This window comes from Dasypus novemcinctus, chromosome 17 (assembly GCF_030445035.2).
Source record: "Dasypus novemcinctus isolate mDasNov1 chromosome 17, mDasNov1.1.hap2, whole genome shotgun sequence".
Classification (NCBI taxonomy): Eukaryota; Metazoa; Chordata; class Mammalia; order Cingulata; family Dasypodidae; genus Dasypus; species Dasypus novemcinctus.
Window position 1 is genome coordinate 96,919,619 of NC_080689.1, and position 25,254 is coordinate 96,944,872.

General features: G+C 40.9%; 2 protein-coding genes across 2 annotated transcripts in view; one reads left to right on the top strand and one right to left on the bottom strand.

Annotated features, from left to right (window-relative positions):
- LOC131273836 (uncharacterized) overlaps window positions 1-25,254 on the bottom strand; it is a 100,832-nt gene that overhangs the window by 52,873 nt on the left and 22,705 nt on the right. The window lies entirely within an intron of this gene.
- On the top strand, window positions 4,977-17,564 carry LOC131274098 (uncharacterized). The gene is made up of 13 exons (XM_058279090.1): window positions 4,977-5,052; window positions 5,510-5,534; window positions 7,294-7,364; window positions 7,811-7,835; window positions 10,040-10,110; window positions 10,549-10,573; window positions 11,153-11,226; window positions 11,682-11,706; window positions 13,079-13,138; window positions 14,879-14,967; window positions 15,378-15,496; window positions 15,574-15,668; window positions 17,278-17,564. Exons 3-13 carry the CDS (start codon window positions 7,311-7,313, stop codon window positions 17,325-17,327), a joined length of 687 nt encoding a protein of 228 aa, XP_058135073.1. The 5' UTR covers window positions 4,977-5,052; window positions 5,510-5,534; window positions 7,294-7,310; the 3' UTR covers window positions 17,328-17,564.

The window sequence follows — 25,254 nt, forward strand, 5'->3', positions numbered from 1 at the left end:
TGTCCCACAAATTACATTCAGAAATCCTTGGTAACTGTGTGTGGTGGGCTCATTTGGAAATAATGTATTTGCAGATGTGATTAAGATGAGGTCTATTGAATTAAGGGTGGATGTTAATATTCTATGACTAGAGCACTTATAAGAAGGTAAGAGACAGAGGAGAAAGCTGTGTGAAGATGGACCGACACTGGGAGGAGGAGGCCATGTGAAGATGGAAGAAGAGACTGGAGTTGTGCTGCCATAAGCCAGGGCACCTGGAGCCACCTGAAGCCGGAAGAGTCAAGGAATGATTCCTGGCTAGGCTCCTCAGAGAGACAAAGTGGTGCTACGGACACGATAACTTTGGAGTTTTTTGTCCCTAGATCTGTGAGGGAATAAGTTTCTGTTCTCAACCCACCCAATCTGTGGCAATTTATTATGGAAACACTAGGAAACTAGCTAGATTTGGTACTGGGAAGTGGGTTGTTGCCTTAATAGATACATGGAGAGGTCTCACAGAGGCTTCACATCAAAATATTGTTTCTGAACACAGACATGGGTGATGTTTACCCACATGTTTCCGAGTTGTGTGCAGCCAGTGAGACTTCCCATCGAGGCCCAGACATCAAAGATAACAAACAGAACTCAGCACTCTGCACTCCCTGGATTTCCATATATGTAAAAAAAAAAAAAAAAAAAAAAGGGAAATCGTTGTATTCAGGAATTTCGGAGAGTAGGCTTTTTGCATAAGATAATAGCAAAAAATAATGTGCTTGTAGACAATTAAAAATACATAAAAAACTGTACATTGAAATTTGATTGACTTTCCCTCCATTTTCTATACTCCTCTAGGTTCTGTCATTAAGTACCAACTGTTAAATTTTTTTTTTAAAGATTTATTTTTATTTATTTAATTCCCCTCCCCTCCCCCAGTTGTCTGTTTTCTGTGTTTTTTTGCTGCGTCTTGTTTCTTTGTCCACTTCTGTTGTCAGCGGCACGCGAAGTGTGGGCGGCGCCGGAAGTGTGGGCGGCACGGGAAGTGTGGGCAGCGCCATTCCTCGGCAGGCTGCACTTTCTTTCGCGCTGGGCGGCTCTCCTTACGGGGCGCACTCATTTTGCGTGGGGCTCCCCTACGCGGGGGACACCCCGTGTGGCAGGGCACTCCTTGCGCACATCAACACTGCACATGGGCCAGCTCCACACGGGTCAAGGACGCCCGGGGTTTGAACCGCGGACCTCCCATGTGGTAGACGGACGCCCTAACCACTGGGCCAAAGTCCGTTTCCCCCGACTGTTAAATTTTTGCACATCCTTTCAGATTTACTAATTGAAAATTCATGTGAAAGTTACACTGTACCACAACTTTTTTCTAAGGGCTTTACCTATAGTACTCACGTGTTCTTCATTTTTAAAGAAGTTTTAGATTACATGAAAGTTATTTGTAAATATAGGGATTCCCATATACCCCACCTCATCTGCTCACATTGTACACATTTAACAACACATTTCATTATTGTGATATATTTTTACAATTGATGAGCAAATATGGAAGCATTGTTACTAACCATGGTCTATAGTTTGCATTACAGTTTACACGATGCCCTGCACAATTTTACAGGTTTTGACAAAATGTATACTGGCCTGTATCTGTCATTGCAATGCCATGTGGAACAATTCCAATATGCCAAAAATGCCCCATGTTACACCTATTCTTCCCTGTGCTTCCCCACAGAAACTGCGGTGATCACTGTCTTTCCATCAATGTGGAAAGGACTTCTAGTCCTAGAGTAATAATAAGTCTACTTTGGTCCATATTTACATTTTCCTCTTATGTGTGTTCATTCCTCAATCTTGAGGATTTCGGAATGCTTACACCCACGCTACTTCTGATTAAGATGGGTTTTAGGTCCTATGGGGTAGATGGAGGAAACACTGTTGCTTGCAGTGCTAGATACTCTCTGTCTTTTGGGATGGGCGTTGTCCATCATCCTTCTTTTGTTACTTATCCTGGGTGAATCTGAGGAACTGGAGAGTAGGTGTTGGCTGCAACCCTGCTGAGATTCAGGGCTCCAGTGGCATATGAACACACTGCAGATTTAAGTCTCTGGGACATACATCTAATGGATATAGTGATAAGTATAGGTTCAAATATATGGGCAGAAAAACCGTGAGTAGGAAATGAGCCTAACCCTGATACACCGGGGAGATTGGCTATCATATATTCTAAGGTAAGGCCCACCCATGTGGTGCCGATTTCCTGAGTTTGGCTGAAAGGCCTAAAGTGTCCAGATGTCTCTAGAGCCCACAGCAGCACCCCTGCTTGAAGCACTGCTTTCTATGGCAGTCACTGAGATCGTCCTGAGATGTGCAGAGCACTCATGTCCCTGCATGTGTCAATTATTAGTTGAAAGAAACTGGCTGTGAATCAGCAGTGATGGTCATTTGTATGGAGCCTTACATATCATGAAGGGTACTATATTCGTTTTCCAGGGCTGCCATACAAAGTACCAAAATCTTGGCCACATAATAACAAACAAAAAGAATAAGGCCTAGAAATGTATTCTTCTACAGCTCTGGAGTGCAGAAGTCTGGAATCAATGTGTCACAGCACCATGCTCCCTCTGGAGGCCCTAAGGGAAGAGTTCTCCTTTGGCTTTCCCTCTCTTTTGGTGGAGGATGGCAATCTTTGGTGATCCATGGCATGTAGCTGCATGAGTCCAGCCTCTGCCTCCACATTCATATAGCCTTCTCCCTTTACTGTTTCTTTCTGTGTCCCTTCTCATTTTACAGGGACACTAGCTGGTTGGATAAGGGAGCTTGGGAATGGTATTACATGCCTATTTCTACATCAATGTGCTCTCTGGCTAGGGAAATGTTTCATGTTTCTGGGGAGGTTTAATTTTATTTCTTTTCCCCTTTTGAGTTCATGAAAACTTTGTTGCAAATGCTTTGGTATTTACATTGTCTTCTGATACCTTTTCATTTTTCTTTCTTTGAGAATTACTCAAAGAATTGGAACTTTATGATAAACACTTGGTGTCTTACACATAAAATTATTTTGTCATTTGCTTCAAGTGTCATTTGAAAATTACCCATTTCCTAGATGCCTTAATCACTGTTTCAGTCATCGTGTAGGCACTGCACAGGAGCACTCCCTGATAAAATATTGGTCAGTGTCTTATTATACCTCTCTAAACAGTCCTCTCCCAATCCTTTCTCCACCCCTCCTTTCTCCACTCCACCCCACACAAACACACATACAGCACAGCGAAGAAATATATTCCCATTTAGATGCTGCCAACATTGGGGTCACTATAAAGGTCTCCTAATTCTTCACTCAGAACTCTGTTCAAAGTTAAGTTATGGTTCATTCCATGACTTGGCAAATATATCAATTGAGACACTTATAATTAAGGTAAAACATAATCCAAAGTGATATTTTTATGCATTTTGGGACAAAGGACTTCATAATAAATAAGACCACTATCATTTGTAATTGCTGTTCATCTCACTTGACTGGGTCTCTGTTAACAGTCAGGAAACTCATCCATTCAGAAGAACAGGCATTACACTTAGGCTGTCAACAATAGGATCTTTGCCAGCTTTGTCAGATTCGTTCAAAAGGGAGATGATACATAAATAATGTGGCTGTTGTTAAGCAAAGCAGGTAAACTTGGAGTGTGGACTCCTGGGTTGGAAACTAGCTGAGTCTTGAGTAGATGTATCTTGAAAGAATACATGCAAATTGATAATAAGCACAAGAAATGATACTCAATATAATTAATCCTCAGTGAAATGCCAGTCAGAACCACGATGAGGTGCCCCTTATATCCAGTAGGGTAGCTAATGTTTTTAAGAGAAAATAAAATGAAAAATAACAAATATAAGTGAGGCTGTGAATCAACCGGAAGGCCCATACATTGGTGGAAGGAAGGTAAAATGGATCAGCCACATTGGGAAATAGTTTGGCAATCTCTCATTGAGAAAAACACAGGATTACCATAGGACCAGCAATCTAACAACTAGGTCTATGTATAAAAAGAATTTAACTTAAAAGAGGGACACAAATAGGTATTTGAAAACTCAGTGTTTGTTGCAGCATCATTCAGAATGGCCAAAAGTTTCAAACCACCCAAGTGTCCAGCAATAGGGGAATCAGTTAAAAAAAAAAAAAAAAAAAAAAAAAAAGCATCTCCACGGACTGGGCCACACAAAGCAAAGAAGTTCTGATGCACCCTACTATATGCATGATACTTAAAAACACTATACTGAGGAAATAAGGAAGAGATGAAAGAAAGACAGTGTATCGATGTACTTATTTGAAATATAAGAAAAAGAAAATTCAGAGAAAGAAAAGGAGATTAGACTTTATTACCAGGGGCTAGGGAGATAGGAGATTAGGCTTATTGGTTAATGGCTACAGTTTCTGTTTCAGGTAATGAGAAAATTTTGGAATTGAATGTTTGATGGGATGGTAACACAACATTGGACATGTAATTAATTGATGACAGTAAATTAATTGTATAGATAAAAATGGGTAAACTGGCAAATTTTATGTTATGTAGATGTTAACTTGTTGAAAATTTTTAAAAATCCTGTAGAACAGATGAGAAACTCAAGGTCAACAAAGATCTGTGAGGGTGAAGCAGTATCTCATGATGTCAATGAGATTCCAGCAATTTTGCTGGATTTCAGCATGGGTCAGATAAGAGTTGGAGCCATATCACTGTATCATATTGTACATTTTAGGACCACTTGTTCGTGAGCTATTTCACACTGATTTAGACTCTCTTTAACTACAAAGCCAAGGGTCCTATTTCTGATGCCCATGATTTCCTCTCTTTGGTCTCCTTCTTCCATGAAGTGTGTCTGGGTAACTCCACAGTCCCTGTTTCCTGACCACGGGCCTGCACATTGCAAGCCCCTGTCTGGGTCAAGCAAAGATCCCTGAATAATATCAGCCACACCCCACTGTACTGACTGTTACTCTGTGTCCCCCTAGCTCCCCTGGAAGACCTGGTGGAGGACCCTCTTCGTGACAGGGAGGATGAAGTGGTTCCACCTAATGTTGAGGTAAGGTCATCTGTTTTGGTCTAAGACAGAAATATTCCTTTCTCTTATTTGTCCTTTTCAATTGAGTAAATATCATAATATATGATGGTGTGAATTATAGATACCAGCCACTGGTCAGGGGAAAGGATATTTCGAAGGGTTCTCTTACCAAAAGAGCCCTGATAAAGAAGGCATTAGAAATTGAAGCACCGGGTTATATAGCATATGGTAGTGGGCTTGTGCCTCAGCACCAGTATTCTGCTTGGATTTGAACTTTTGTAACTCCCATCAAAATGGTCTGGAAAGTCATATCCATGAGGCAACACTTGAGCCATTCCTAATGTATTTTCCATGTTTATTTATGGGGCCTTTGACTTTACGAATGCTTCCTATCAGTTTTCATAAAATCACCAATACCTGAGAAGATGCTACTCGACATCATAGGATCCTCATAGTGTTTTCTTTTTTGCAATTCCAGGGGAACTCCAGAGAAAGTGAAAACGGTAGGTATTCTGTGCTAATCCCACATCCGAGGGCAAAACAGAGGGGAAATAAGGAACTTCCAGAAAACCTTCAGCTGGGGACATCCTGGACAAAGCATCATGGTGACGATGAAATGGTTTCTCTGAAGGGAATCTGCCCTTGTTCCTACAGTCTGTGGTTTTGTCTGTGGTCTCTTTAGGTTGTGCAGGCTTTGCATGCATGGGGGTTTGGGGGGCCTAGTGTGAGTTTCTGTGGTGTAATTTTGACTTTGTGTGTGTGCATATGGGGGCAACCATGAGCAGTTTCCCAGATGTTATAACCCATTTAGACTGGACAATTACCAGGGACAACAGGGACAGTTTTCTCAAATATACCCCATCACCACTGTACGTTCTATGTACATGAACTTGTTCCACACTCACCAAAGCTGGACCTGGGGTTTGCTTTCTATGACCACAACACGGATGGAAAACTGAGGGCAAAGGTGAATATCCCAAGCTCTTGCACTGCTAATGGGATGGTACTAAATGGGAACCTAGTCACATGTCATAATACTTTGAGTTACAGACCTGAACTTGCCACTCAACCATCTGCTTACTAGAAACCATACAAGGGAGTTACAGCATCTGTATATATGCATACACCAGAATTACATGAGCCTACAAAGAGACCAAAACTGCCCATCATTATAAAGTAGCCTCAGTGGTCACATGACCTAGGCCAAGTACCTGTGCTGGCTACCACAGACTTTGATACAGTTATTAGTGCTCAAAGGACACAGTAATCATACATGCTAATGAGCAGCTCCAAATTCTGAGAGTCATGAGGCATCACATAGGATGACGTGATCCATGATAACTGGATTGAGGTCACAGCTCAGGAACTTACCCGAAGCAGATAGGCATCGGGAAGACAATCTAGTACATATGACAGCATCATCCCAAAGGACACGATAGGCACTCAAGTCACGAGTCCCACAAGATGGTCTTTGAAAAATAAGAATGCAGACACATCTTGGTTCTTAACCTGGTGTCCAAACCCCTTGTGGAAACGTTCCTAAAGAGCTGCATTTGTGGGTGTTGACACTCAATCTGTATGTCCCTACATAATGGCTATCCCATATTTGATGGCCAATGATGCACGGTCAATATTTCAATGGCTACACACACTTGGTGTGGAAAAGAAAGACTGGAAGTAAAACCATCTGATTAATAAGTGTTGCTATTTAAATGTAAGATTTTAGTATTCCCAATCTTCTGTGATATGTTATCTTTATCCCAATGGGTTAGTGAATAAATGCAATAGAATGCATTACATGGAATGGAATCCAGACCACCAGAATACTTTGCTTCTAATCAAGTGATAAATTTCTGTAGAACAAATGGTAAATGCTGTGTCTGTATATGTGGCGTGGAGATGAAATTCATTTGCTGTTGTCCAGAAGATACTGGCACTTAAGTTGAGATATACTATAAAGAGGAGGGATGGTGGGACTCAGGCATTGAAGCATAGCATGTTTTTCAGTGCCATTTGTACACTGGGTATGGTCAGAAGGTTTAGGTTGATATTAGCTTCAGAGCTAGGGATATATATTTGTTTCTTTCTGGCTGCTCTCTTTGCATCCTTCCTTCATGATGGAAGATGGTCCCACAGCAGTTCTCAGCATGCTTGATAAACTACCTCCTCTACACAGTTAAGAGTCTTGTCCAAGGCTGTAAATTTACTTTGAAATTTATGAGAAACACACACAATGTGTTGAGTCATTCTGTGTCATCCTAGAAGACCAGGAACAACTGATGGGGGCACTTCCAAGTGATCAAGAGGATGAAGAGGTCCCATTTAAAGCCAAGGTGAGCTTACTAGTCATTGGTCTAAAGTTGATTTTTTGGTCTCTTCCACTGTAATTGATATCAGATGAGGATACTTAACCATGAACATATTAGATGAAATATTCCATTTCCTTGGGGTGGGAAGCATCATGTGGGGGCTCTTCTAACTGATCCATCATTGAAGAGATCAACCACAAAGGGGAGCAGAAGTTGACAAAGTAGGCTTTTGCTCAGCTACAATTTTTTTCTCCTTGGATTAAGAATTTGTAATCGCCACCCAAATTGAATTTAACAAATGTGCGTCCAGGAAAAGCTCATGCCTTTCTTGGTGTGTCTGCTACACCTGCTCATCAGGTTTGCTTGACCCCTACTTCACATCTGAATTTCTAATACTGCAAATCAAGCAAAAATCCTTTGCAAACAGCCGAAACATGATCTGATCCTCATAAGGTTTTCTCTAATTGCAGGTGGCCCCAGGAGAAAGTCAAACAGGTACATATCTAGAATTGCTGAATTGAGGTAATTTTGGATTAGACAAGCAGGGCATTGATCCTAGGTTTGCCTGGAAAGCCAGGGTGGTTCCAGTTACTGGTGGGATTTTTTGAGGTATGGTTAAACATTAAACATTAATGCCTCCTGATAAGGAATGTGGTCATGCTCTATTGTTCACTCAGTAGATGTATTCACTTGACTCGAATGGATTTGTGTCTATGGCAGTCATGGAGTGTGTATGAGCGAAGCCTATTGGAGGGATTGAGAAGGTGTGTGTTGGGGCATTGCTGTGTGTTTCCCTAAGTGAAGGGTCCAACATACACAGGACAACTGTCATCGAAACCTTTCTAAAACACCATCACATTACCACAGCACATATTGCATATAATAACCTGTAAACATCTCACTAGAATCATTCCTGGAATTATGTAAACTCTCCCTATCCCTTACAGCCAGGTTCTGAGGGGCATAAGTTAATGACCCGAGATTTCAAATTCCTAAGTTGTAGAGATAAGATTTGGACTGAGGCATGTAACCCCTATACTACTACTCCGAACTACTGAATATTACCTAATCACAGGTATGGGTCACTAGTGACAATGAAGGAATTTCCACTGCCTATATAAATGTAGGTGCCCATGGCATTTCCTAAACATGACACTCATGTATTAGATATTCACAGGGGTCACATAACACAGGTTAGCAGGTGCATTTTACAAGATACTTATTCACAGTTATTAGTGTGAAAAACACATAGAGAGTCCCACATGTTGCTGGTAAACTCACAGACTCTCAGACTCGTGAGGTTTCAGTGGGACAAGCTTGCCAATCGCTGCCAGTACTGGGTCACAGCTCAGCACATGGCCCGAGCAGACAGACAAGGATTGGAGAGATATTTTCATCTATTTAATAACGTTATCACCATAAGCCATTAAAAAAAAAATCATTCTGTGAGCTGCTCATTTGAGGAAGAGTAATGAGTAAGAACTCAAATTCCCTCTTAGCCATTAGGTTCATGTTCATCATTCTTATTTCAAGTTTCCCTTATAGCTAGCACAGAGATTCATGCTCAACCTTCAATCGATCCTAACTCTCCCACTGTGGGATGGCTCATATAATCATGGAGAGGCACATCACACAATGAATACAAAAACATGGTAATGAAAAGGAAGATGAAGGAAAAATATCATATGAACATTGGGTACTTTTAAATGGTAGTCCATGAGTACTATGACAAACCCTATAAATATTATCTTTATGACACATGTTAGTGACTCAATACAAAAGAATACCTTGTCTAGAATTAAATCCAGTCAACCAATAAAGGAATAAATAAAACACTACACAACAGATTAGTATTGTAGTAGGAGCACTTTGAATTAGTGGAGATGGAAATGACCTTGGAAAGTTCAAAAGGGCATTGACAAGTCTAGATTCCAAACAAGAAGGGGGAAGCAGATTTTGTCTCAATGGACAGAGCGCCCACCTACCACATGGGAGTTCCAGGGTTCACACCCAGGGCCTCCTGACCCGTGTGATGAGCTGGCCCATGTGCAGTGCTGATGCGCACAAGGAGTGCAGTGCCATGCAGGGTTGTCTCCCACATAGGGGAGCCCCACACACAAGGAGTGTGCCCCATAAGGAGAGCCTCCCAGCATGAAGAAAGCGCAGCCTGCCCAGGAGTGGCACCACACACACGGACAGCTGACGCAACAAGATGACGCAACAAAAAGAGACACAGGTTCCCAGTGATGCTGACAAGAATATAAGTGGACACAGAATAACACACAGTGAATGGACACAGAGAGCAGACAATGGGGGGGGGGGGGGGGAAGGGGAGAGAAATAAAAAGTAAATCGTAAAGAAAATAATAAAAACACAACTATTAAAAAAACAGGAAGGAAAAGTGATGGAGCTCTGTAAGTAATACCATCTGTTTAATACTATTTTTAGATTGAATATATCATGTTGAATTTGGGTACCTTTAGGTACACAGACAAAAAGTTTTCATTTCTCATTTTTTTCCTGTTCCTCTTCTCCTTTACCATCCTTCTTCCACCAAGGAGGATGGCCCAGCAACATATTTTTACAGACTTATTACCCCTCAGGTCCCTATTTTCTTGCCCCCTGCAGTGTCAGGGTAGGTCCCTGAGTAACCCATGAACACCACCCAATGTATTGACATTTACTCTGTGTCCTCCCAGGAACCCCTAAGGGCCTGCTGGATGAGTCCCCCAGTGAGAGGGAAGATGAGGAGGTTCCATCAAATTCCAAGGTATGGTCACCCATTCTTTCTCTGTTGTCAAATTGCTGATTTTAAGTTTTTTTGGTTTTTATTTTTTTTTCTTTGTTTTATTTGCCAATTGAGTTCAGATATGAAAATCAGACCAAATAATTATAGGTGATGTCTATGATTTCCTTAGTCGGGAGAGTGTTCATTTGGAAACTTTTACTAACATCTCTGCTTCAAGAGGAACTTCAAGGAGTCCCCCCTACATTACAGGGCTAGGTTTCCTCCTCAATAGATGGGAGAGATGCATAAAACAGGAAATGCTGTGTCTTTCCACAAGTGTCTGTTACAATTACTTTTTGGGCCTTCATCTCAACCCGTTTCCCACCTAGTTTTCTAAAGGCAGCAAGAGAGTAAACCAACTGTGCAAACACTATACAGCCTGCTCCAGTCCTCAGAGTGTTTTCATTTCTCTAATTGTAGGTGGCTTCAGGAGTAAGTGAAAACGGTATGTATTTTGGTATCACTTTACTTCTTTTTTAAAAATATCTAGATATTTAAACTAGGGGTTTCATGCTTTCTTTACTGTGGAAAGCATCCTGATTTTACCTTCCATGTGGGCATAATAGAGGGGTCCTTCTGTTTTAGAGGAAGAAAAATGTCCACATTGTACAGTACTTTCAGCAGTTGTGTTCCCCTTGGGTGGGTTGGGTTTTTGTTCATATCCCATGATAGTTGCACACTTTACAAGTATTTAAATGTTCAAAGTTCAACAATAACATTGGGCTTCAAAATGGGCAGGAGGAGTGGTAAGAAACTGTCATTGAACAACATCCTCTTCTTTAGTACCTTTGCAGGTTCCCTTTATGGTGCTTTGGGATGTCTTTAGCTACAGTGCCAAGGACTGCTTCCCTTTGTATTGCTGCTCCTCCCTGTTGCCCTCCTTCCACTCCTTAGCAGCTCACTTAGGCTTGCTGAATACCTGCCTCCTTGTTATTCTAATCCCTCGTCCAAGTCAAGCAATGCTTCTTGACTAAACCCAGAGCAACTACCCCAATGTACTGATGCTATTCCTCTGTTCTCCTAGCTCCCCCGGAGGGCCTCCTGGAGGAACTTCTGAGTGCCCAGGCAATAGAGCACATTCCATTTACTTACACCAAGGTAAGGCCAACTTTCTTTATCTGAGATAGAACCACTGCATTCTTGGCTTCTTTCATTTCTAATCCAATTCAGTTACGAAAATTTGACCACGTACAATATAGATGAGAGGTTCAAATGCTTGGTGCGTCAGTGTTCAGTGGGCATGTATTAGGAGCTAATCCCGGTTTGAAGGGGGCAATCATAAATGGCAGCATCAGGTTATAAACCATATGGCAGGAGGACATTCTTTAGCAGAAATTTTTTCACCTGGAATTAAGAATTTTGTACTTAGTAATCAAAATGGACTTGAAAAATGCATCATCCAGGACTGTTCATGCTTTATACCTGCTTTTGGTTTTCCTTAACTTCCTTCTTTCCCTCTTGTATTCTAAAGTCACCAAGAGAACACAAGCCTCTTGTAGCACTATAGATTAAGTTCTGATCCTTACGGCATTATCTTCTCTGTAAAATTGCAGCCAGTCCCAAGAGCAAGCAACAATGGTAAGTATTCTGAAATCCTACATTTGCTTAGAAAAAGTTCAGATATTGAAAAACATGAATCTTCCTTGTCGATTGAGTTTAAAGAGGTTCCTGATGACAACCTCCTTGAGGGAATAAGGATTTGGGTGTGGTGAATGAAATGGATATTCCAGGTAAGAACTAGGGTTGTCTTTCTTAAGAAGTTGAGTACTGATTAGTTGGCTTGTGTTTGTCTGCATGGAAGTGGTGTGGGTTTACACGTGTATGTTTGTGATGTGATTCTCAGAATACATGTTTTGATTCTCAATGGGCATGTGTACAAATGTGAGTCTTTAATGAGTTTTCTGAATTTTTCACACACCAAACAGCACAACGACTAGTGTCAACTTTCTTTGTAATAAATCCCATCAGTATCTCTTCATGGATAAATATATATGTCAAATATTATCAAATTATGTACTACGTTAGTGTGGCTTACAATATGTAGTGTGGCTTACAATATGTCAAGTATACCTCAATAACTCAAGAATAATTCATCAACATCAAAGAAAATTTTCATGAAGCTCTACAGGGACGGAAATGTGGTACAGGACGCTTTTTCTGGGATGTAATAATATGTCTTGGCTTAATAATAAGCTTTATAAGGCTTTACTTATACCTCATAGCACTTCGAGTGGTCAGGATGAAAGAAAGGCAGACATACATGTCCATTCATTAACGTATGAGACAGGGCAGTTTTGAGAAGGTGAAGAAAAGTCTTCAGAACTGGACATTTAATGGATACAGTCCAAAGAACTTGAGATTTTAGGTGCTTTGACTCCTAATCCACACATTTTCTTCAAGTCTCTTCTGCCTGGCAGAGTCTCTAAAGTTCTGCTATGAATTTGTCAACATTTGTCATTTTAGTTCACACAGCCAGGGCATCTAGAGCAGATTCTAGTTTTTGCAGTTTTGCTAAAGCCCAATACCCATTTGTGCTGGTAGCTGTGGTAGGGATGATGCAGAAGGGAACATGTGCATCCTCACAAAATGCTCCCCAAGGCAGCAACCCAGAGTCTAGCACTAGGTCTGTGCTTTGAACTCATCTAAGACAGAGCATGTCCAAAGAGTCATAATTTCAGGGTGACAAGATTGGAGGTCAGTGCTCTATTTTCCAGCTAAATAAGGGAGTGAGAAGTTGAGAGCTGATACCTTCCCCTCCTCTCCCTCACTTGCAAGCACTTTGCACTTTCTTGCTAAGGCCTCAGGCTCCAGAGGGGCCCAGGAAGGTCTTAGAACCCAGGGCAGAGAGCTGGGTTTTCCTATGGTAGCCAGCAAGGTCTCAAGGAAGAAGGGAGGGATGGGAGTGGCCCAATCCTTAATAACATTCCTGCGGATCTTTGTTTTCCTAAAGACTGGCTTGCGGACCGCAAGTATGACTCCACTAGCAGTGATGACGAAGACGACAATCCAGGTAGGTTACAATTCTCAAGGAAGGATCCAATGGAGAAGATACCAAGATCAGTAGTTATACCTGGTGCCTTGGAGTCTATGGAAGGGGGCATGACATTAGAAAGAATAGGAAATATTTATGAGGGCCTGCTTTCATCTTTTCGTTTTCAATAACATAAAAGTAGGAGATATAATGACCGTGAGCTTTGTGTGTGTTGTGTGTTAAATGAACTTTCCATGTATTTTTTTAAAAATTAACTTCCCATGGGTTAGTTTTTTCATGTCTTCTCAACAGTCTGACAACAAAACTTTGGTTTCCTTTGCTTAGCATCCCATAGTAACTGATACAAGAAATCGTGGTTTGGATTTAAGTGTTGAACTTCAATGGAGCGGGTCAGGTTCTCACCTGGACCTGGGACAAAGTGTTTTTAGCTAGTGACAGACGGCACCTGAGAAGTAGGGCCTCATCCCGTGCACTTTTAGATCTAGTTTTAACTTTCTTCATGTTCCATCCTTACTGCGGATCCTGCTTTAAAGGTTAACCATGGGTTGGAAGCCATGAAGAACATTTTCTCTGGGCTTAGCATGTACCTGTGTCCTTGAGAGGTGTGGCTAAAGCACATTATTGAACTCACTACTATTTTGCACTTCCTACCCAAATGCAAAATGCCAGTGTAGTTTGGAAACCTAAATTTAATTACGACTGAGAATGGTTTGATTCCAGTTGCCCCAGAAGAGCTTCCAAAGCCCAGCAGGCTTTCTGAGGACTTGTGTGAATGGGCCGCTGACTTGTTTCACACACTGGCTCTCACAGTCCTATGGGGCTGGTGCTCTGGAATTGAGTATGCCCAAATCAGAGCCTCTTGGCAGCAGGGCCACAGGTTTCCTCCTGCTCTTTGAGTTCAGTGCTATGGTCAGCAGTGCCCTGTTTCTCAAGCAATATTCATTTCTCTCCCCGTGCCTTTCCGCAGGCTTCTCAAAGCACCCAAGGTACTCAGGCCTAAGAAGGCTTGATGAAACCTAGAAGGCTCAATTCATTTAAATGGCCACACATTCTACACAAGGCTATTAACACACCTGCAAGATAAGGGAACGTGGACAAGTTACTTTATGTCTAATTTCCTGTTAATCCTCTCTAAATCGCTTTTTTTGGAACCTATGGAGATGTTGAGAGGACAGAATGTTTGCTTCACACCTAAAGCCATACCAGACACTTCAAAAATCACTTGATTTTGGGGGTTGGTGGTAGCTCTCTTCCACAAGATCTGATTCAACTCCAGATCCCGAGTGTTGCATCTGGAATTGGTTGAATTGGTAATTGGCCAATCCATTGATTGGAGAGGGTGGCATGGTACACTTGATCATTCCCCTGTGTTCTCATAAGGAAAAACAATGTGAATGGAAGACAAGAATAAAGGAAATAAGCAGTATTGGGAGAGAGGAGAGGCAGGGAGTTTCTGAGGCAAGATGATGGAAAGGAAACCAACATCATGCTTAGCAAGACATAGAGAATATGCCTGCCTTCTTTGAGGACAAGGAGGAAATGGGCATTCCTCCCCAGAATTATAGTATATGAGGTCTGGTAAACGGACCCTGTTGACATTAGGCCAACCACACAGGGCACAGGAGACGTTATCGAGGCCCAAAGAAAGTTGGGGTGATACAGACAGAATTGGGTGCCAAGCTCAGGTCACGGTATGACAAAGACAATAGGGGCTCTAATTCTCCCCTGAACCCTAACTTTCTCCTTTCCTTTTGCAAGGTCACCCTATCACGGTCACCGCAATGGTTCACTCAGAGGCGTTTTTCTCGGACTCAGAAGAGTCAGACGTAGAGAATGGCAATATGCATGTAATTTATTTCCTCTTCTTGCCTAATTTTAAAATCTTCCTGTTTCTTCTTTGTAAGCATTTCTTCGTAGCTCTTCTCTTTCCCCCTCCTTTTACAATTGTCATCTCAAAGGCCCTGGTAGCCTCCAGGAAGGTGAGGTTATACAATTGGCAATGTTTTTAAGATGTTTCTCCACCTTCTTCACCTACTGTGTTTTAACATTGCATGGATTTCCAACCCTACTATGCACCATAAATCAACTGGTGTGTCCCTGAATGGCCCAGGTGAGAAGTTGTGCTGAAGTCTGAAGCATTGGCCCACATCATGTGGGGTTGGCCCCTGGGAAGTTTGTTCTGGGATGGGCTCTCCCTTCACTGCCGTGTTCCTCCACATATGGCTCTGGAAAAGCAAGTGTGTTCTCTACCCTGCAGCTGTCTACACTCGTTGAGGAGGAGGAGTCTGTTTACATCGACCTTCTTTTCCGGGAATGCACAGAAGGAATCAATGATGTAAAAAGAGATGAAGAAGAGGAAGAAGAGGAAGAAGAGATGTTAGTGTGGAGTAGTGGGTAGGATGAAGAGGGAAGGGAAACAAGTCCACATGCACTAACTTTCTTTGCCACTTCAGGAAATTCAGCGTTCATGAGGAGCTTGCTGGAGTGCCTGCAGCTGTGTGTGAATATGGAGGCGGAGATAGGAATCTGAGGGGGAAAATGAGCACAGGCAAGTGAAGGGTGCCCTGAGAATCTCTCCCCATGAGTAGAAGTGCTTTCCATGTAAGCCCTAAAGCTGATCAGCTATGCCTTCCCTTGGCTCCTTAATTTGTAGGAGAGGGCTCTAGCCCTCTTCAGGACCAAAGTTTGCCCTCCCAGTCCACCTAAGGCCTGCCAAATCCTCCTGTCTTTCTTACTGAGTGTGGTGTACACTGTGGAGTGACCTAGAGTGCCACCAGTTCTCACAGGGAAGGGGTGAATTAGCCTGAGTTAGTTGGTCAGGGCTGCTTTATCTGATACCAGTGATTAACTGGGGTAAACACAGGAATTGACAGTCAGTTTAGGAGATTAGAAGCAAAATCTAGGTGTCAGCATGATGATGCTTTCCCTGATGCTGCCAGCAACACATAACTCAACCTCTGCTTCCATCACCTGATCATCTGTCTTCATCTGTCTCCCAGTGCTCCTGCTCTGAATTTGTCTAGTCTTCCTCTCTTTGGAAGGACTCCAAGCGTATAGGATTAAGGTCACCCAGATGCAGGTTGGCCTCCCCTTCACTAGTAAGATCTCTGACGACCCTATTCACAGATGAGTTCACATCCAAAGGTGTGCAGATGAGGATGAAAGCATGAGTTTATGGCTGCCCATTATTCAATCCAGAACCCAGAACAGTGGGGTCACTCTCAGGCAAACAGGGTAGCTACTGAGGCCCTGTTTTCTACCTCAGTGGGACCTGAGTCACAGCTGCCCAAGCCTTGGGGTCCTAAGCCTCTGTAGTTTCCTTCCTCGTCCCACTTCAGCTCACACTCATTTTCTCAAGCTGTACTTCTTTAGAATTTATTCATGTATGTAGAATTCAAACAAACACAAAGCACAAAGGAAATCTCCCTGCAGGGCTTGCTAGGAATGAGAAAATCAGAGAGGACTGCATGTTACTTAAGTCCCCTTATTTATTTTATATTGTTTAAGTAATAACTCTTGTTAGATTATGATGAGTGTTTTGTAATACTTACATGTTGGAATATCTTAATGTAAGAAACTATATGATTTTGGCGTCACAGTCACTTTATATTAAAATGGGTTGCCCAGTAAGCTCAGTGTTTGATTTAGAATGAAACTGTTAATTAGGGAAAGAGCTCCAGGAATCGGTCCCTTTTTGATCTGAGGCTTTCACCACTGGATGCTGTTGAGGACCAGGGTGGAGGGAGCAAGGTTATCGCTTCCACGCCTCTCCCTTCAGAATTCCTGCCCCTCACCTGGCCCAGGGAGATGGGCCTCTGCCTTTTCTTTCTAGAGGACTTGAGCCCATCTTTTCTTCTGCATCAGTTTCGTTCTCCAGAGGACATTCACTTGAAAGGTGCCCAATCTAGCAATCAGGTCACAGCCCATTGCCTGGAAATTTAGAGACACTCTTAGTCACAGACAGCACCCTATGCAGACAGCAGCAGTAGGAATTCAGTCCCTCTGGATCTGGCTCGTGGGATATCATGGGCCAAAGATCACCTCTCCAGGGTTGGTCTGAGATAACTTTTGAGTCCTACAAACCACCTCAGGGAAACCCAAGCTCCGACCACCTCTGTGCCACCTGAGTGAGTCCAGATCCTGTATTTGTGTTGCAGATCCTACAACTGACTGCTACAAGGATGCTGAGCTGGAGACCTCAGCCTGAAGCTGAGTAGAACTGGAGATCTTATGGCGCTTGGCGACACTTATGTGCTCACCCTTCTACTCCACTATGAATGAACAACTAAGTGGCACTTTAGTTTTTAATCCAAAGACTGAGACGAAGTCTTAGAAATAAGTTTTACTTTTAATGTTATATGCCATATGAAACAACTTTTGTACCTTTACTACTTATATTTCTTATTCTTTATGTAATAAATAAATATACCGATAAGTACCCTAAGCAATGCTAGAGCTATATGAATTATAATATCTGGTCTCCGTATTGGCTCCCACCAAGGTGAAACACTCACTCATGGAATCCTCATTGAGTGTTTGTTGAAAAAATAACTGGAAACTGACAGCTTATCATAAGCCCTCCTGTCAATGGGTTTTTAAAATTTCATTTACTGAACTATGTTCAGTCACCTGGTATGGGTCATGCCAAAAATGCTCATCTTGGTCTAGCAGGATAACGTGAATTTCAGGGCCTTTTTCACTTACACTGCGGTGTTGCTGTGTATAAAACCATGATTCACATTTCATTCCACAAATGTTACCCCATTTGCATCTGGCACAAAATCTTGTTCTCCAAAACACTGATGAGATTCTAATTCCTTCACATAATATGAGTGTAAATGTTTTCACATTTTGGTTAACCTGGTTAATTTTCCTAGAATATCCCTTGCTTTTAGTCCTTCCGAGTCAGTGCACAGCATGCACTTCTGACACGCAGCTTCAAAGAATTTCCTTCCAGAGGGGGAAAAAAAACAAATTGTAATTTTTTAGCATTTCTTTCAAGTCTTTGCTTTTGGATTTGCTTTGGATTTGGATTTGCTTTTGGATTTCGAGACACTCCAGTGTTCAGGTATTAGACCAACTATGCCATTTGTCATTCTTTTACTTTTTTTCCCCCAAATCTTTTACGTTCTCCACAAAATTTCTTTTAAACACTATCTGCTTTTCCTTTTGCTTTCTACTTAACCATTTCTGGTCATTCTATTTATTATGCATTACAATTCAATTTTGAACTGATATTTTTCTTATTTTCTGATGTCATCCCAATCGTTGTTTGATTTTCTATTTTTAATTTATGACATCTTATGTATTATCTCATTTTCTAAATGCCTTTTATTTACTTTTGAGAAAGCATTTTTCAGGACATAATGTACATAATGAAGAAGGCCTTTCATGCATTTGTTGTGGCTACTCTGTATTCCGTTTCTCCCTAAATTACTTTGTTACATGAAAATAATGTGATTTTTTCCTTCGTATTCATATAATTAGAAAAAATTATAGAAGTGCAATTCAAATTAGCTTTCCCAGGAACAGAGATAAGTGTGTCTTCCTAGATTTTTTTAATGAAATTTTTTAAAGTACAACATCTTTCTTCCTGGTACTTCCAGATGCTTCAATTCTACCTCTCTTAACCATGGGACTTTACTCTCATCACCTCTATTGCACCTATCATTTTCTTTCTTCATCTGACTAGTGAATATTCCTTTTCATATATACTCTTTACTTGAAGTGAAACATCTTTTACCTGACGTTGCCAAAATCTAGTCATTTTCTATAAATGCCCATATAGGTTGAAAATTAATTATCTGTAAGGGATTTTCCATTAGATATCTTGCGTTGTATTTCATTTCTGAATTATATTTGCCTATTTATCTGTTTTATTTCTATAATCATTTATATTTTAGCTACTTATATTTATTTTACATGGAAATTTCTTTGTTTTTATACTCCATATTTCAGTCATTTGAATTCAGAATTATTAATTTCCTCCCCAGTTTTAAATCAATATTCATACATATTTGGTGTTAGCAGTGGCAGTTCATATTCAGTGAATTTTTTTTTAAAATGCTGCTGCTTTAGAGTCACAATGACATAGGTTCACTGTCATTCATATCAGGTCTGCAATATTACCACCATATGGTATATGCTTATCATCAGACACATACATCAGCATCCCCCAATGTAATAGTTCTATTTCCCATGGTCTCCAAGGATGTCCTTAATCCTTGTCTCTCCTTCATTAAAAGTAATGTTTTATAAATAACTTCTAGAAAGAAAAACTTTGCTTGATATGGTTTACTGAATTTTAAAATTTAAGAATACATAAAAGACATTTCAGACATATTCTACCATGATCTTATTATGAAAGTGGGACACTTTTACATTATTAAGAATTACGTTCTTCAAAACCATAAAAATGTAGGTCTCCTACAATTAACTCACATTCCAGGATTTCTGAAGTGCGCGCACAGCCTTCCTATAAACTGGGGACTTTCTGCGGCTCACTGAGTGGAGGGTCATTTGTGGAAGTCATTCCATTCTCTTCACAGCTGTGTCTATATGATCCACTGCAAACATTATATTCAATTGTGAAATACTGAAAGTTTTTGCCATGACAACAAGATAAATTTGCTCACTTTCATCACTGCTATGCAGCATTATGCCGGAAGTTCTAGCCAGAGGAATTGGGCAAGAAAAACGGAACTGAAGAAGGAAGCTATTCTGATACACGGATGACATGATCTTTTAATAGATATTCCCAAAGAACCCACAAAAATACTACTGGAACAAATACAGACATTAAGCAAACTTGCATTGTATGAGATAATACACACAAATGTCAGTTCTGTTTATATAGTATGGTAAAAAAAAAAGTCTAAGATGGATTTAAAAAAAAATCCATTCAGTTACCCTCTAATGAATAAAATATTTAGGAATGAATTTATTGAAAGTGTAAAGCACTTGAACAAGAGCAGTCATACCTGAATGAAACTGAAGAAGACTTAAACAAATGGCAAGACATCCATTGTTCATGGATGGTAAGACTAAATATTGTTCTAATACCAATACTACCCACAGGGAACTACAGGTTCAGTATTATAGTTATAAACATCCCAACTGACTTTTTTTTTTTCTTTTTTACAGAAATGGAAAAACAGATGCTCCAATTTATATGGCATCAGCAAGTGGCTAGATGATGCAAAACAAACAACTTTCTCTATGGTGAGATTGGGATTGATTAATTTATAGAACAGGAGGAGGGCTTTGTTATGGATCTGGTTGCTTTAGATATGTAGGAATTTCTGGGATACTCTGAGGAATATTGGGGTTCACAGAAAAAGGGGTTCTAATTCTCCCTCTTAATGGCTGCCATCATTTTCCTGAAATTCTCATGGTAACTCAGAGGCAAAGATGTAAAATATCTCTGAGAACAGTACTGTGTCCTTCCTTTGGGGAATTTTCATTTAGGCTGGGTGCAGTCTTGGGTTCTCAGAAGGAAAGAGTGCCCTCTGGAAGAATAAATAACTCACCATGTCCCCTGCTCTATATACCCTAAATCATAGGATCTACATTGAGTTAAGCATGAACAAGGGTATGACAATTTACTCAACATAGTGACCAGTAAAATTCACATGAAAAAGAGAAAGTCTCATTGACACATCTTACAGAATGGACACAATTTAGTTGAAGAAGGATTTGGGGAAGTTGTACATACCAGGCTGCTCAAAGAGTGGCTCAGGTCTTCAGTCAGGGAGACGAATGTTGACAACCTCTAGAGAAGTTCTCATACCGGTGACTGAACTTTTCAGCCCCAGAATTTCTATTTCAGTTAATTTTACATTTTTGCCTCTTTACTGATATTTTCTGCTTACTGAGACACCATCCTCATATTCTCCTTTTATCATTGAGCATATTAAAAATCTGTAATGTATAACTCTGTTTTATAACTGAAGGATATTTTCTATTAATTGTCTTTTCTCTTGTGTGTGGGACATTCGTTCTTGGTACACTCCATGCCCATAAAACTGGATCTTTTGACTATTTTAAGGTGGCCAGTCTGAAAATCAGATTTTCCTGCATCCAGGGTTTGTTGTGACTGCTTGTTGTTTTTCTTCGTTTGGTCACTTCTTAGCACTAATTGTGTGAAGTCAGTACAATTTGTCATGGATAGTCACTAAAATCTCTTGTCCCGGTAGCTTACTGGCCAGACAGTGAATGGACAGAAATTTCCACATATGCCTAAAATCAACAATAAATTTAAAAGTCCTTGCAGATATGTGGTATGTATACACTGCAACATGGCTTCAACACTCAGTTTATGACTCCACAACTCCACATGTCCTGTTGGTACAAATCTTAATAGTAAACCAGAAATGAGTGCTTAGGTTGTTCTCGGGTCCTTTTTATACATGTACCCAGTCCTTCTATATACATAGATTGTACATAACCAGGAATATATTGCAGCTTTTCAAGGATCTTATTAGCCAAAGCACCTCATTCCTCAGCCTTCCTCCAAAACATTCGTCTTAGTGTTTTGCTGCCCCAGTGTATTCCTGTGAGCCATGTGGCATCAACTAGTCTATTTGTCTTAAATGTTTTGGGTGAATACCTCTCGGGTAACCACCTGAGCACCCAGAGTTCCCTTAGGTGAAATATATGCAGGTCCTTGGAGACGGACCTCCATGGATTTGCCATCCAAGTAAAACAGTCAACCAGAAGCCTCTCTGAAAAAGGTCCTTTCTGCTCCCTCTGGTATCGGTTATTGTAACAGAAATTCAGGCTGTTGTCTTCAAAGCCATACCAAGGTGGTGAGCAGAATGGGACCAGGGTAAAGGAAAATAACCCAAACCTCTCTGACACGTTTCACCTGCTTTATTTTTTTTTTCTCTTTCCCTCACCTGATTCAAAGTTCCCCTTCTTGGTGTATGATTTTGGTTAGATTCCAGAATTCATAACAATTTTATTCTACTATTTTTGTCATTTTCTTTGTTGCTTTTGTGGATGGCTTGACTCCGGGACTCCCCAAATCCACTATTTTTGCTGTCGACATTCTGTTCCTTTATAACTAACCAACCCTTAAAATTTGTACATAGTGTGAAATACTTCCCCGATAATCCATGATCTGAAATTCCAGATACATATTTTATTATTTCACTCTGCTTGGGGTTATTCTTTAAGCAGAAGCTTTGTAACATCCTAATGACTGTTTATCATCTTCCTTCTTCCTTTTCTCCCACAGTTATTCTCAAATTGCCTTTGCTTGAACTAGTATGGGGATAGCAGGAATGGTGAGAGTGCATCTATGGGTATTTTTTGTTTTTCCATTAAAAAAAATTATTTATTTATTTATTTATTTATTTAAAGAAGCTTTAGAATATAAAAATGGTACATCCAAGGGATTCTCATATGCCCCACTCCCTATCCCTCTGACACTTTCACACATTATCAACATCCTTCATTACTGTGTTACATTTGTTAAAATTGACAAACCCATGTTGAAGCACAGCTATTGACCATGGATTACATTTTATGATATAGTCTACATTCTGCCCTGCACAATTTTGTAGATTATGACAAAATATCCAATGGCCTGTATCTGTCATTGCAATGTCATGCAAGACAACTCCAATGTCCTGAAAATGCCCTCACATTACTCTTATTCATTGCTCTCCCATCCCTCAGTACCTCTTGTGGTCACTGCCTTTGTATCAATGATAGGAGTTCTTCCAGTACTAGAGTAATAGTAAGTCTATTATGTCTACTTTAATAATGTCTACTTTAGTCCATTGTTCATGCCCCAATCTTGAGGATTTGGGGATGGCGATGCCCCCAAAATATACACATTTTAAAAACAAAAAACCACTATTAAAAAATTAATGGGGCTGAGGGATGGGGAGTGGGGCATATGGGAACCTCTTATGTTTTTTAAGGTAACTTTTTATGTGATCTATTAACTTTAAAAAAGATAATTAAAAAAATAAAAATAAAAATTGGAAAACTAATAATAACATCTACATTAGTCCATTGTTCATGCCCCAATAATGAGGATTTGGGAATGGCGATGCCCACTCTACTTCTAACTGAGAGGTAGCTTAGATCCCATAGGGCAGATGGATGGAACTATCTTGCTTGCAATTGCAGGCACTCTCTGCTACTTGTAATGGGTGTTCTCAATCATCATCTCCCTGTTAGTTGTCCTGCGCTCATCCAAAGAACTGGAGTGTAGGCGTAGGAACTCTGCTGAAATTCAGGGTTCAAATGGCCCATGGATGGGCCAATGATTTAAGTCTCTGGGACATATATTTAACAAGTATAGTGTTAATTAGAGGATCAAATAAAAGGGGCGGGATAGCCATGTGTAGACAACCCAATGAATGAGTATAACTATATTACATTGGGGAGCATATATACCAAAATAAGGCAGGGAATGGAATTCCTGAGCTGTCTGCCCTCCTTATAGTGTCTAGATGTCTCCAGAGCCCCCAGAAGCCCCACTATTTGAGGCACTGTTTACTGTGGCAGTCAAAGAGATCCTGGTAATACTTGCAAAAACATAACCTCAGGAATGGCCTCCCAACTCACTTTGAAATTTCTTAGTATAAAAACTCATTTGTATTTAATATTTCCCCCTTTTGGTCAAGCTGTTTTTCTAGATGCATTGCTAGTTGGTGCTTGGTAACAATCCCCTGGTGCCAGGGAGGCTCATCCCTGTGAGTCATGTCCCATGGAGAGGGAGAGGTAGTGTATTTATATCCTGAGTTTGGCTTAGGGAGAAGACACAGTTAAGCAATAAGGAGGCTTTCAGGAGGTAACACTTAGGCAATATATAATACTAGGATAAGTTTCAATTTCACAAGGAAAGGCTCATAAGTACAGTCATCGATATCAAGGGTCTGGCTTAACATTCTGCCTTTCTTCAATAGGCACTGCAGCACTCTGGGATTCTTGCTGTTCTATTAGAGAATGTAGCAGAACTGCCCAGAATGGGAGTTCAATGTCCTTTTCATTATTGTGTGATTTGTGAATGGAACTGGCCCTTCCGTAGACAAATTATTGCATGAGTCCTTGCTCTGTTCCCTTCTATTCAGGATTGCACTCACTGTCTGTTCTCTGCTTCTGTCCTCTCTGCTAATAATGGGTGAAGCGTTTCTCTTTTGTGAGACTGTGATGGTTTAAAACGTATCACATGGTGTGGTCTTTGGTTGTGATCTGGCTGACCTAGGTATATAATTATTGGAGGGATTCCTTGAGGGAAATATGTGTTCACTGAGTATGGGCATGTAATTCTCCCACTTCACAGAAGGGCAAAATTCCCCCATATGTCTTGTTGGGACTCTCAGGGAAGGACAAAATCTATCTAGGAAAAGGACTGGCTGTCTCCCTTGGGGTTTAGGGATCAGGCTGCAAGCAGGCTGGAGTTATCAACAGGATGTAGAGGACTATGAAAGAACAAATAATCCATAGAGTCTCTTTATTCAGTGTACAATAAGTCATAGGATCTGTAGTGAGTTCCTGAACTGAAAAAGGGTGTGGAAAGGCATTTAATATCTCTTGTGATCAGTAAAATTGATTTGAACTGCCAGATTTCAGAGCAATAGCTTCCTGAATCAACTCGATTTGGTGAGAAAGGGCCCAAGCAGGGAAGATACATACTCAGTGCTTGTGTACTCACTACCCACTCTCAGTCTAGACTCCTCAGGAAGGTGTGCAGATGGTAGTCAGGGAGATAATTGGGGCCTGCAGACTTTTTACATAAAACCAACAATCCCCAATGCAGCAGGTGACTTTTGCAGTGGATGATCATCAACTGGTCATCTAGGGTTGGTCAATAGAAGGTGAATCTAATCCTTTGATGATCTGTTACATGGTAGTTGGTCTGGAATGCCTGCCGTTTAGAGACGGCTTGTGAGCTATACAGACCACTAGTCATTCAAGATAGTCACTTGACTCCCAGAAGGTCTCACAGCAGGAAAGAGAAACACTGATGATGCAGGGAAGGAAGGCCACAAGTTTGGAGTTTATCTAGACCATCAGTGGACTTCATGTAAGGGAAATAACACTGTCATTTAGGTCAGGGTTTGTAATGTAGTATCAGGAGGTTGGGTCAGCATTTGGGCCCTCTTGTGGCCCAGGAA

Excerpts from the sequence above, each read along its gene's own strand:
- LOC131274098 (XM_058279090.1), top strand. The coding sequence starts at position 7,311 with ATGGGGGCACTTCCAAGTGATCAAGAGGATGAAGAGGTCCCATTTAAA. Across the intron at positions 13,139-14,878 it reads TGACGAAGACGACAATCCAG|GTCACCCTATCACGGTCACC; the intron begins GTAGGTTACAAT and ends TCCTTTTGCAAG. Across the intron at positions 15,497-15,573 it reads GAAGAAGAGGAAGAAGAGAT|GAAATTCAGCGTTCATGAGG; the intron begins GTTAGTGTGGAG and ends TTGCCACTTCAG.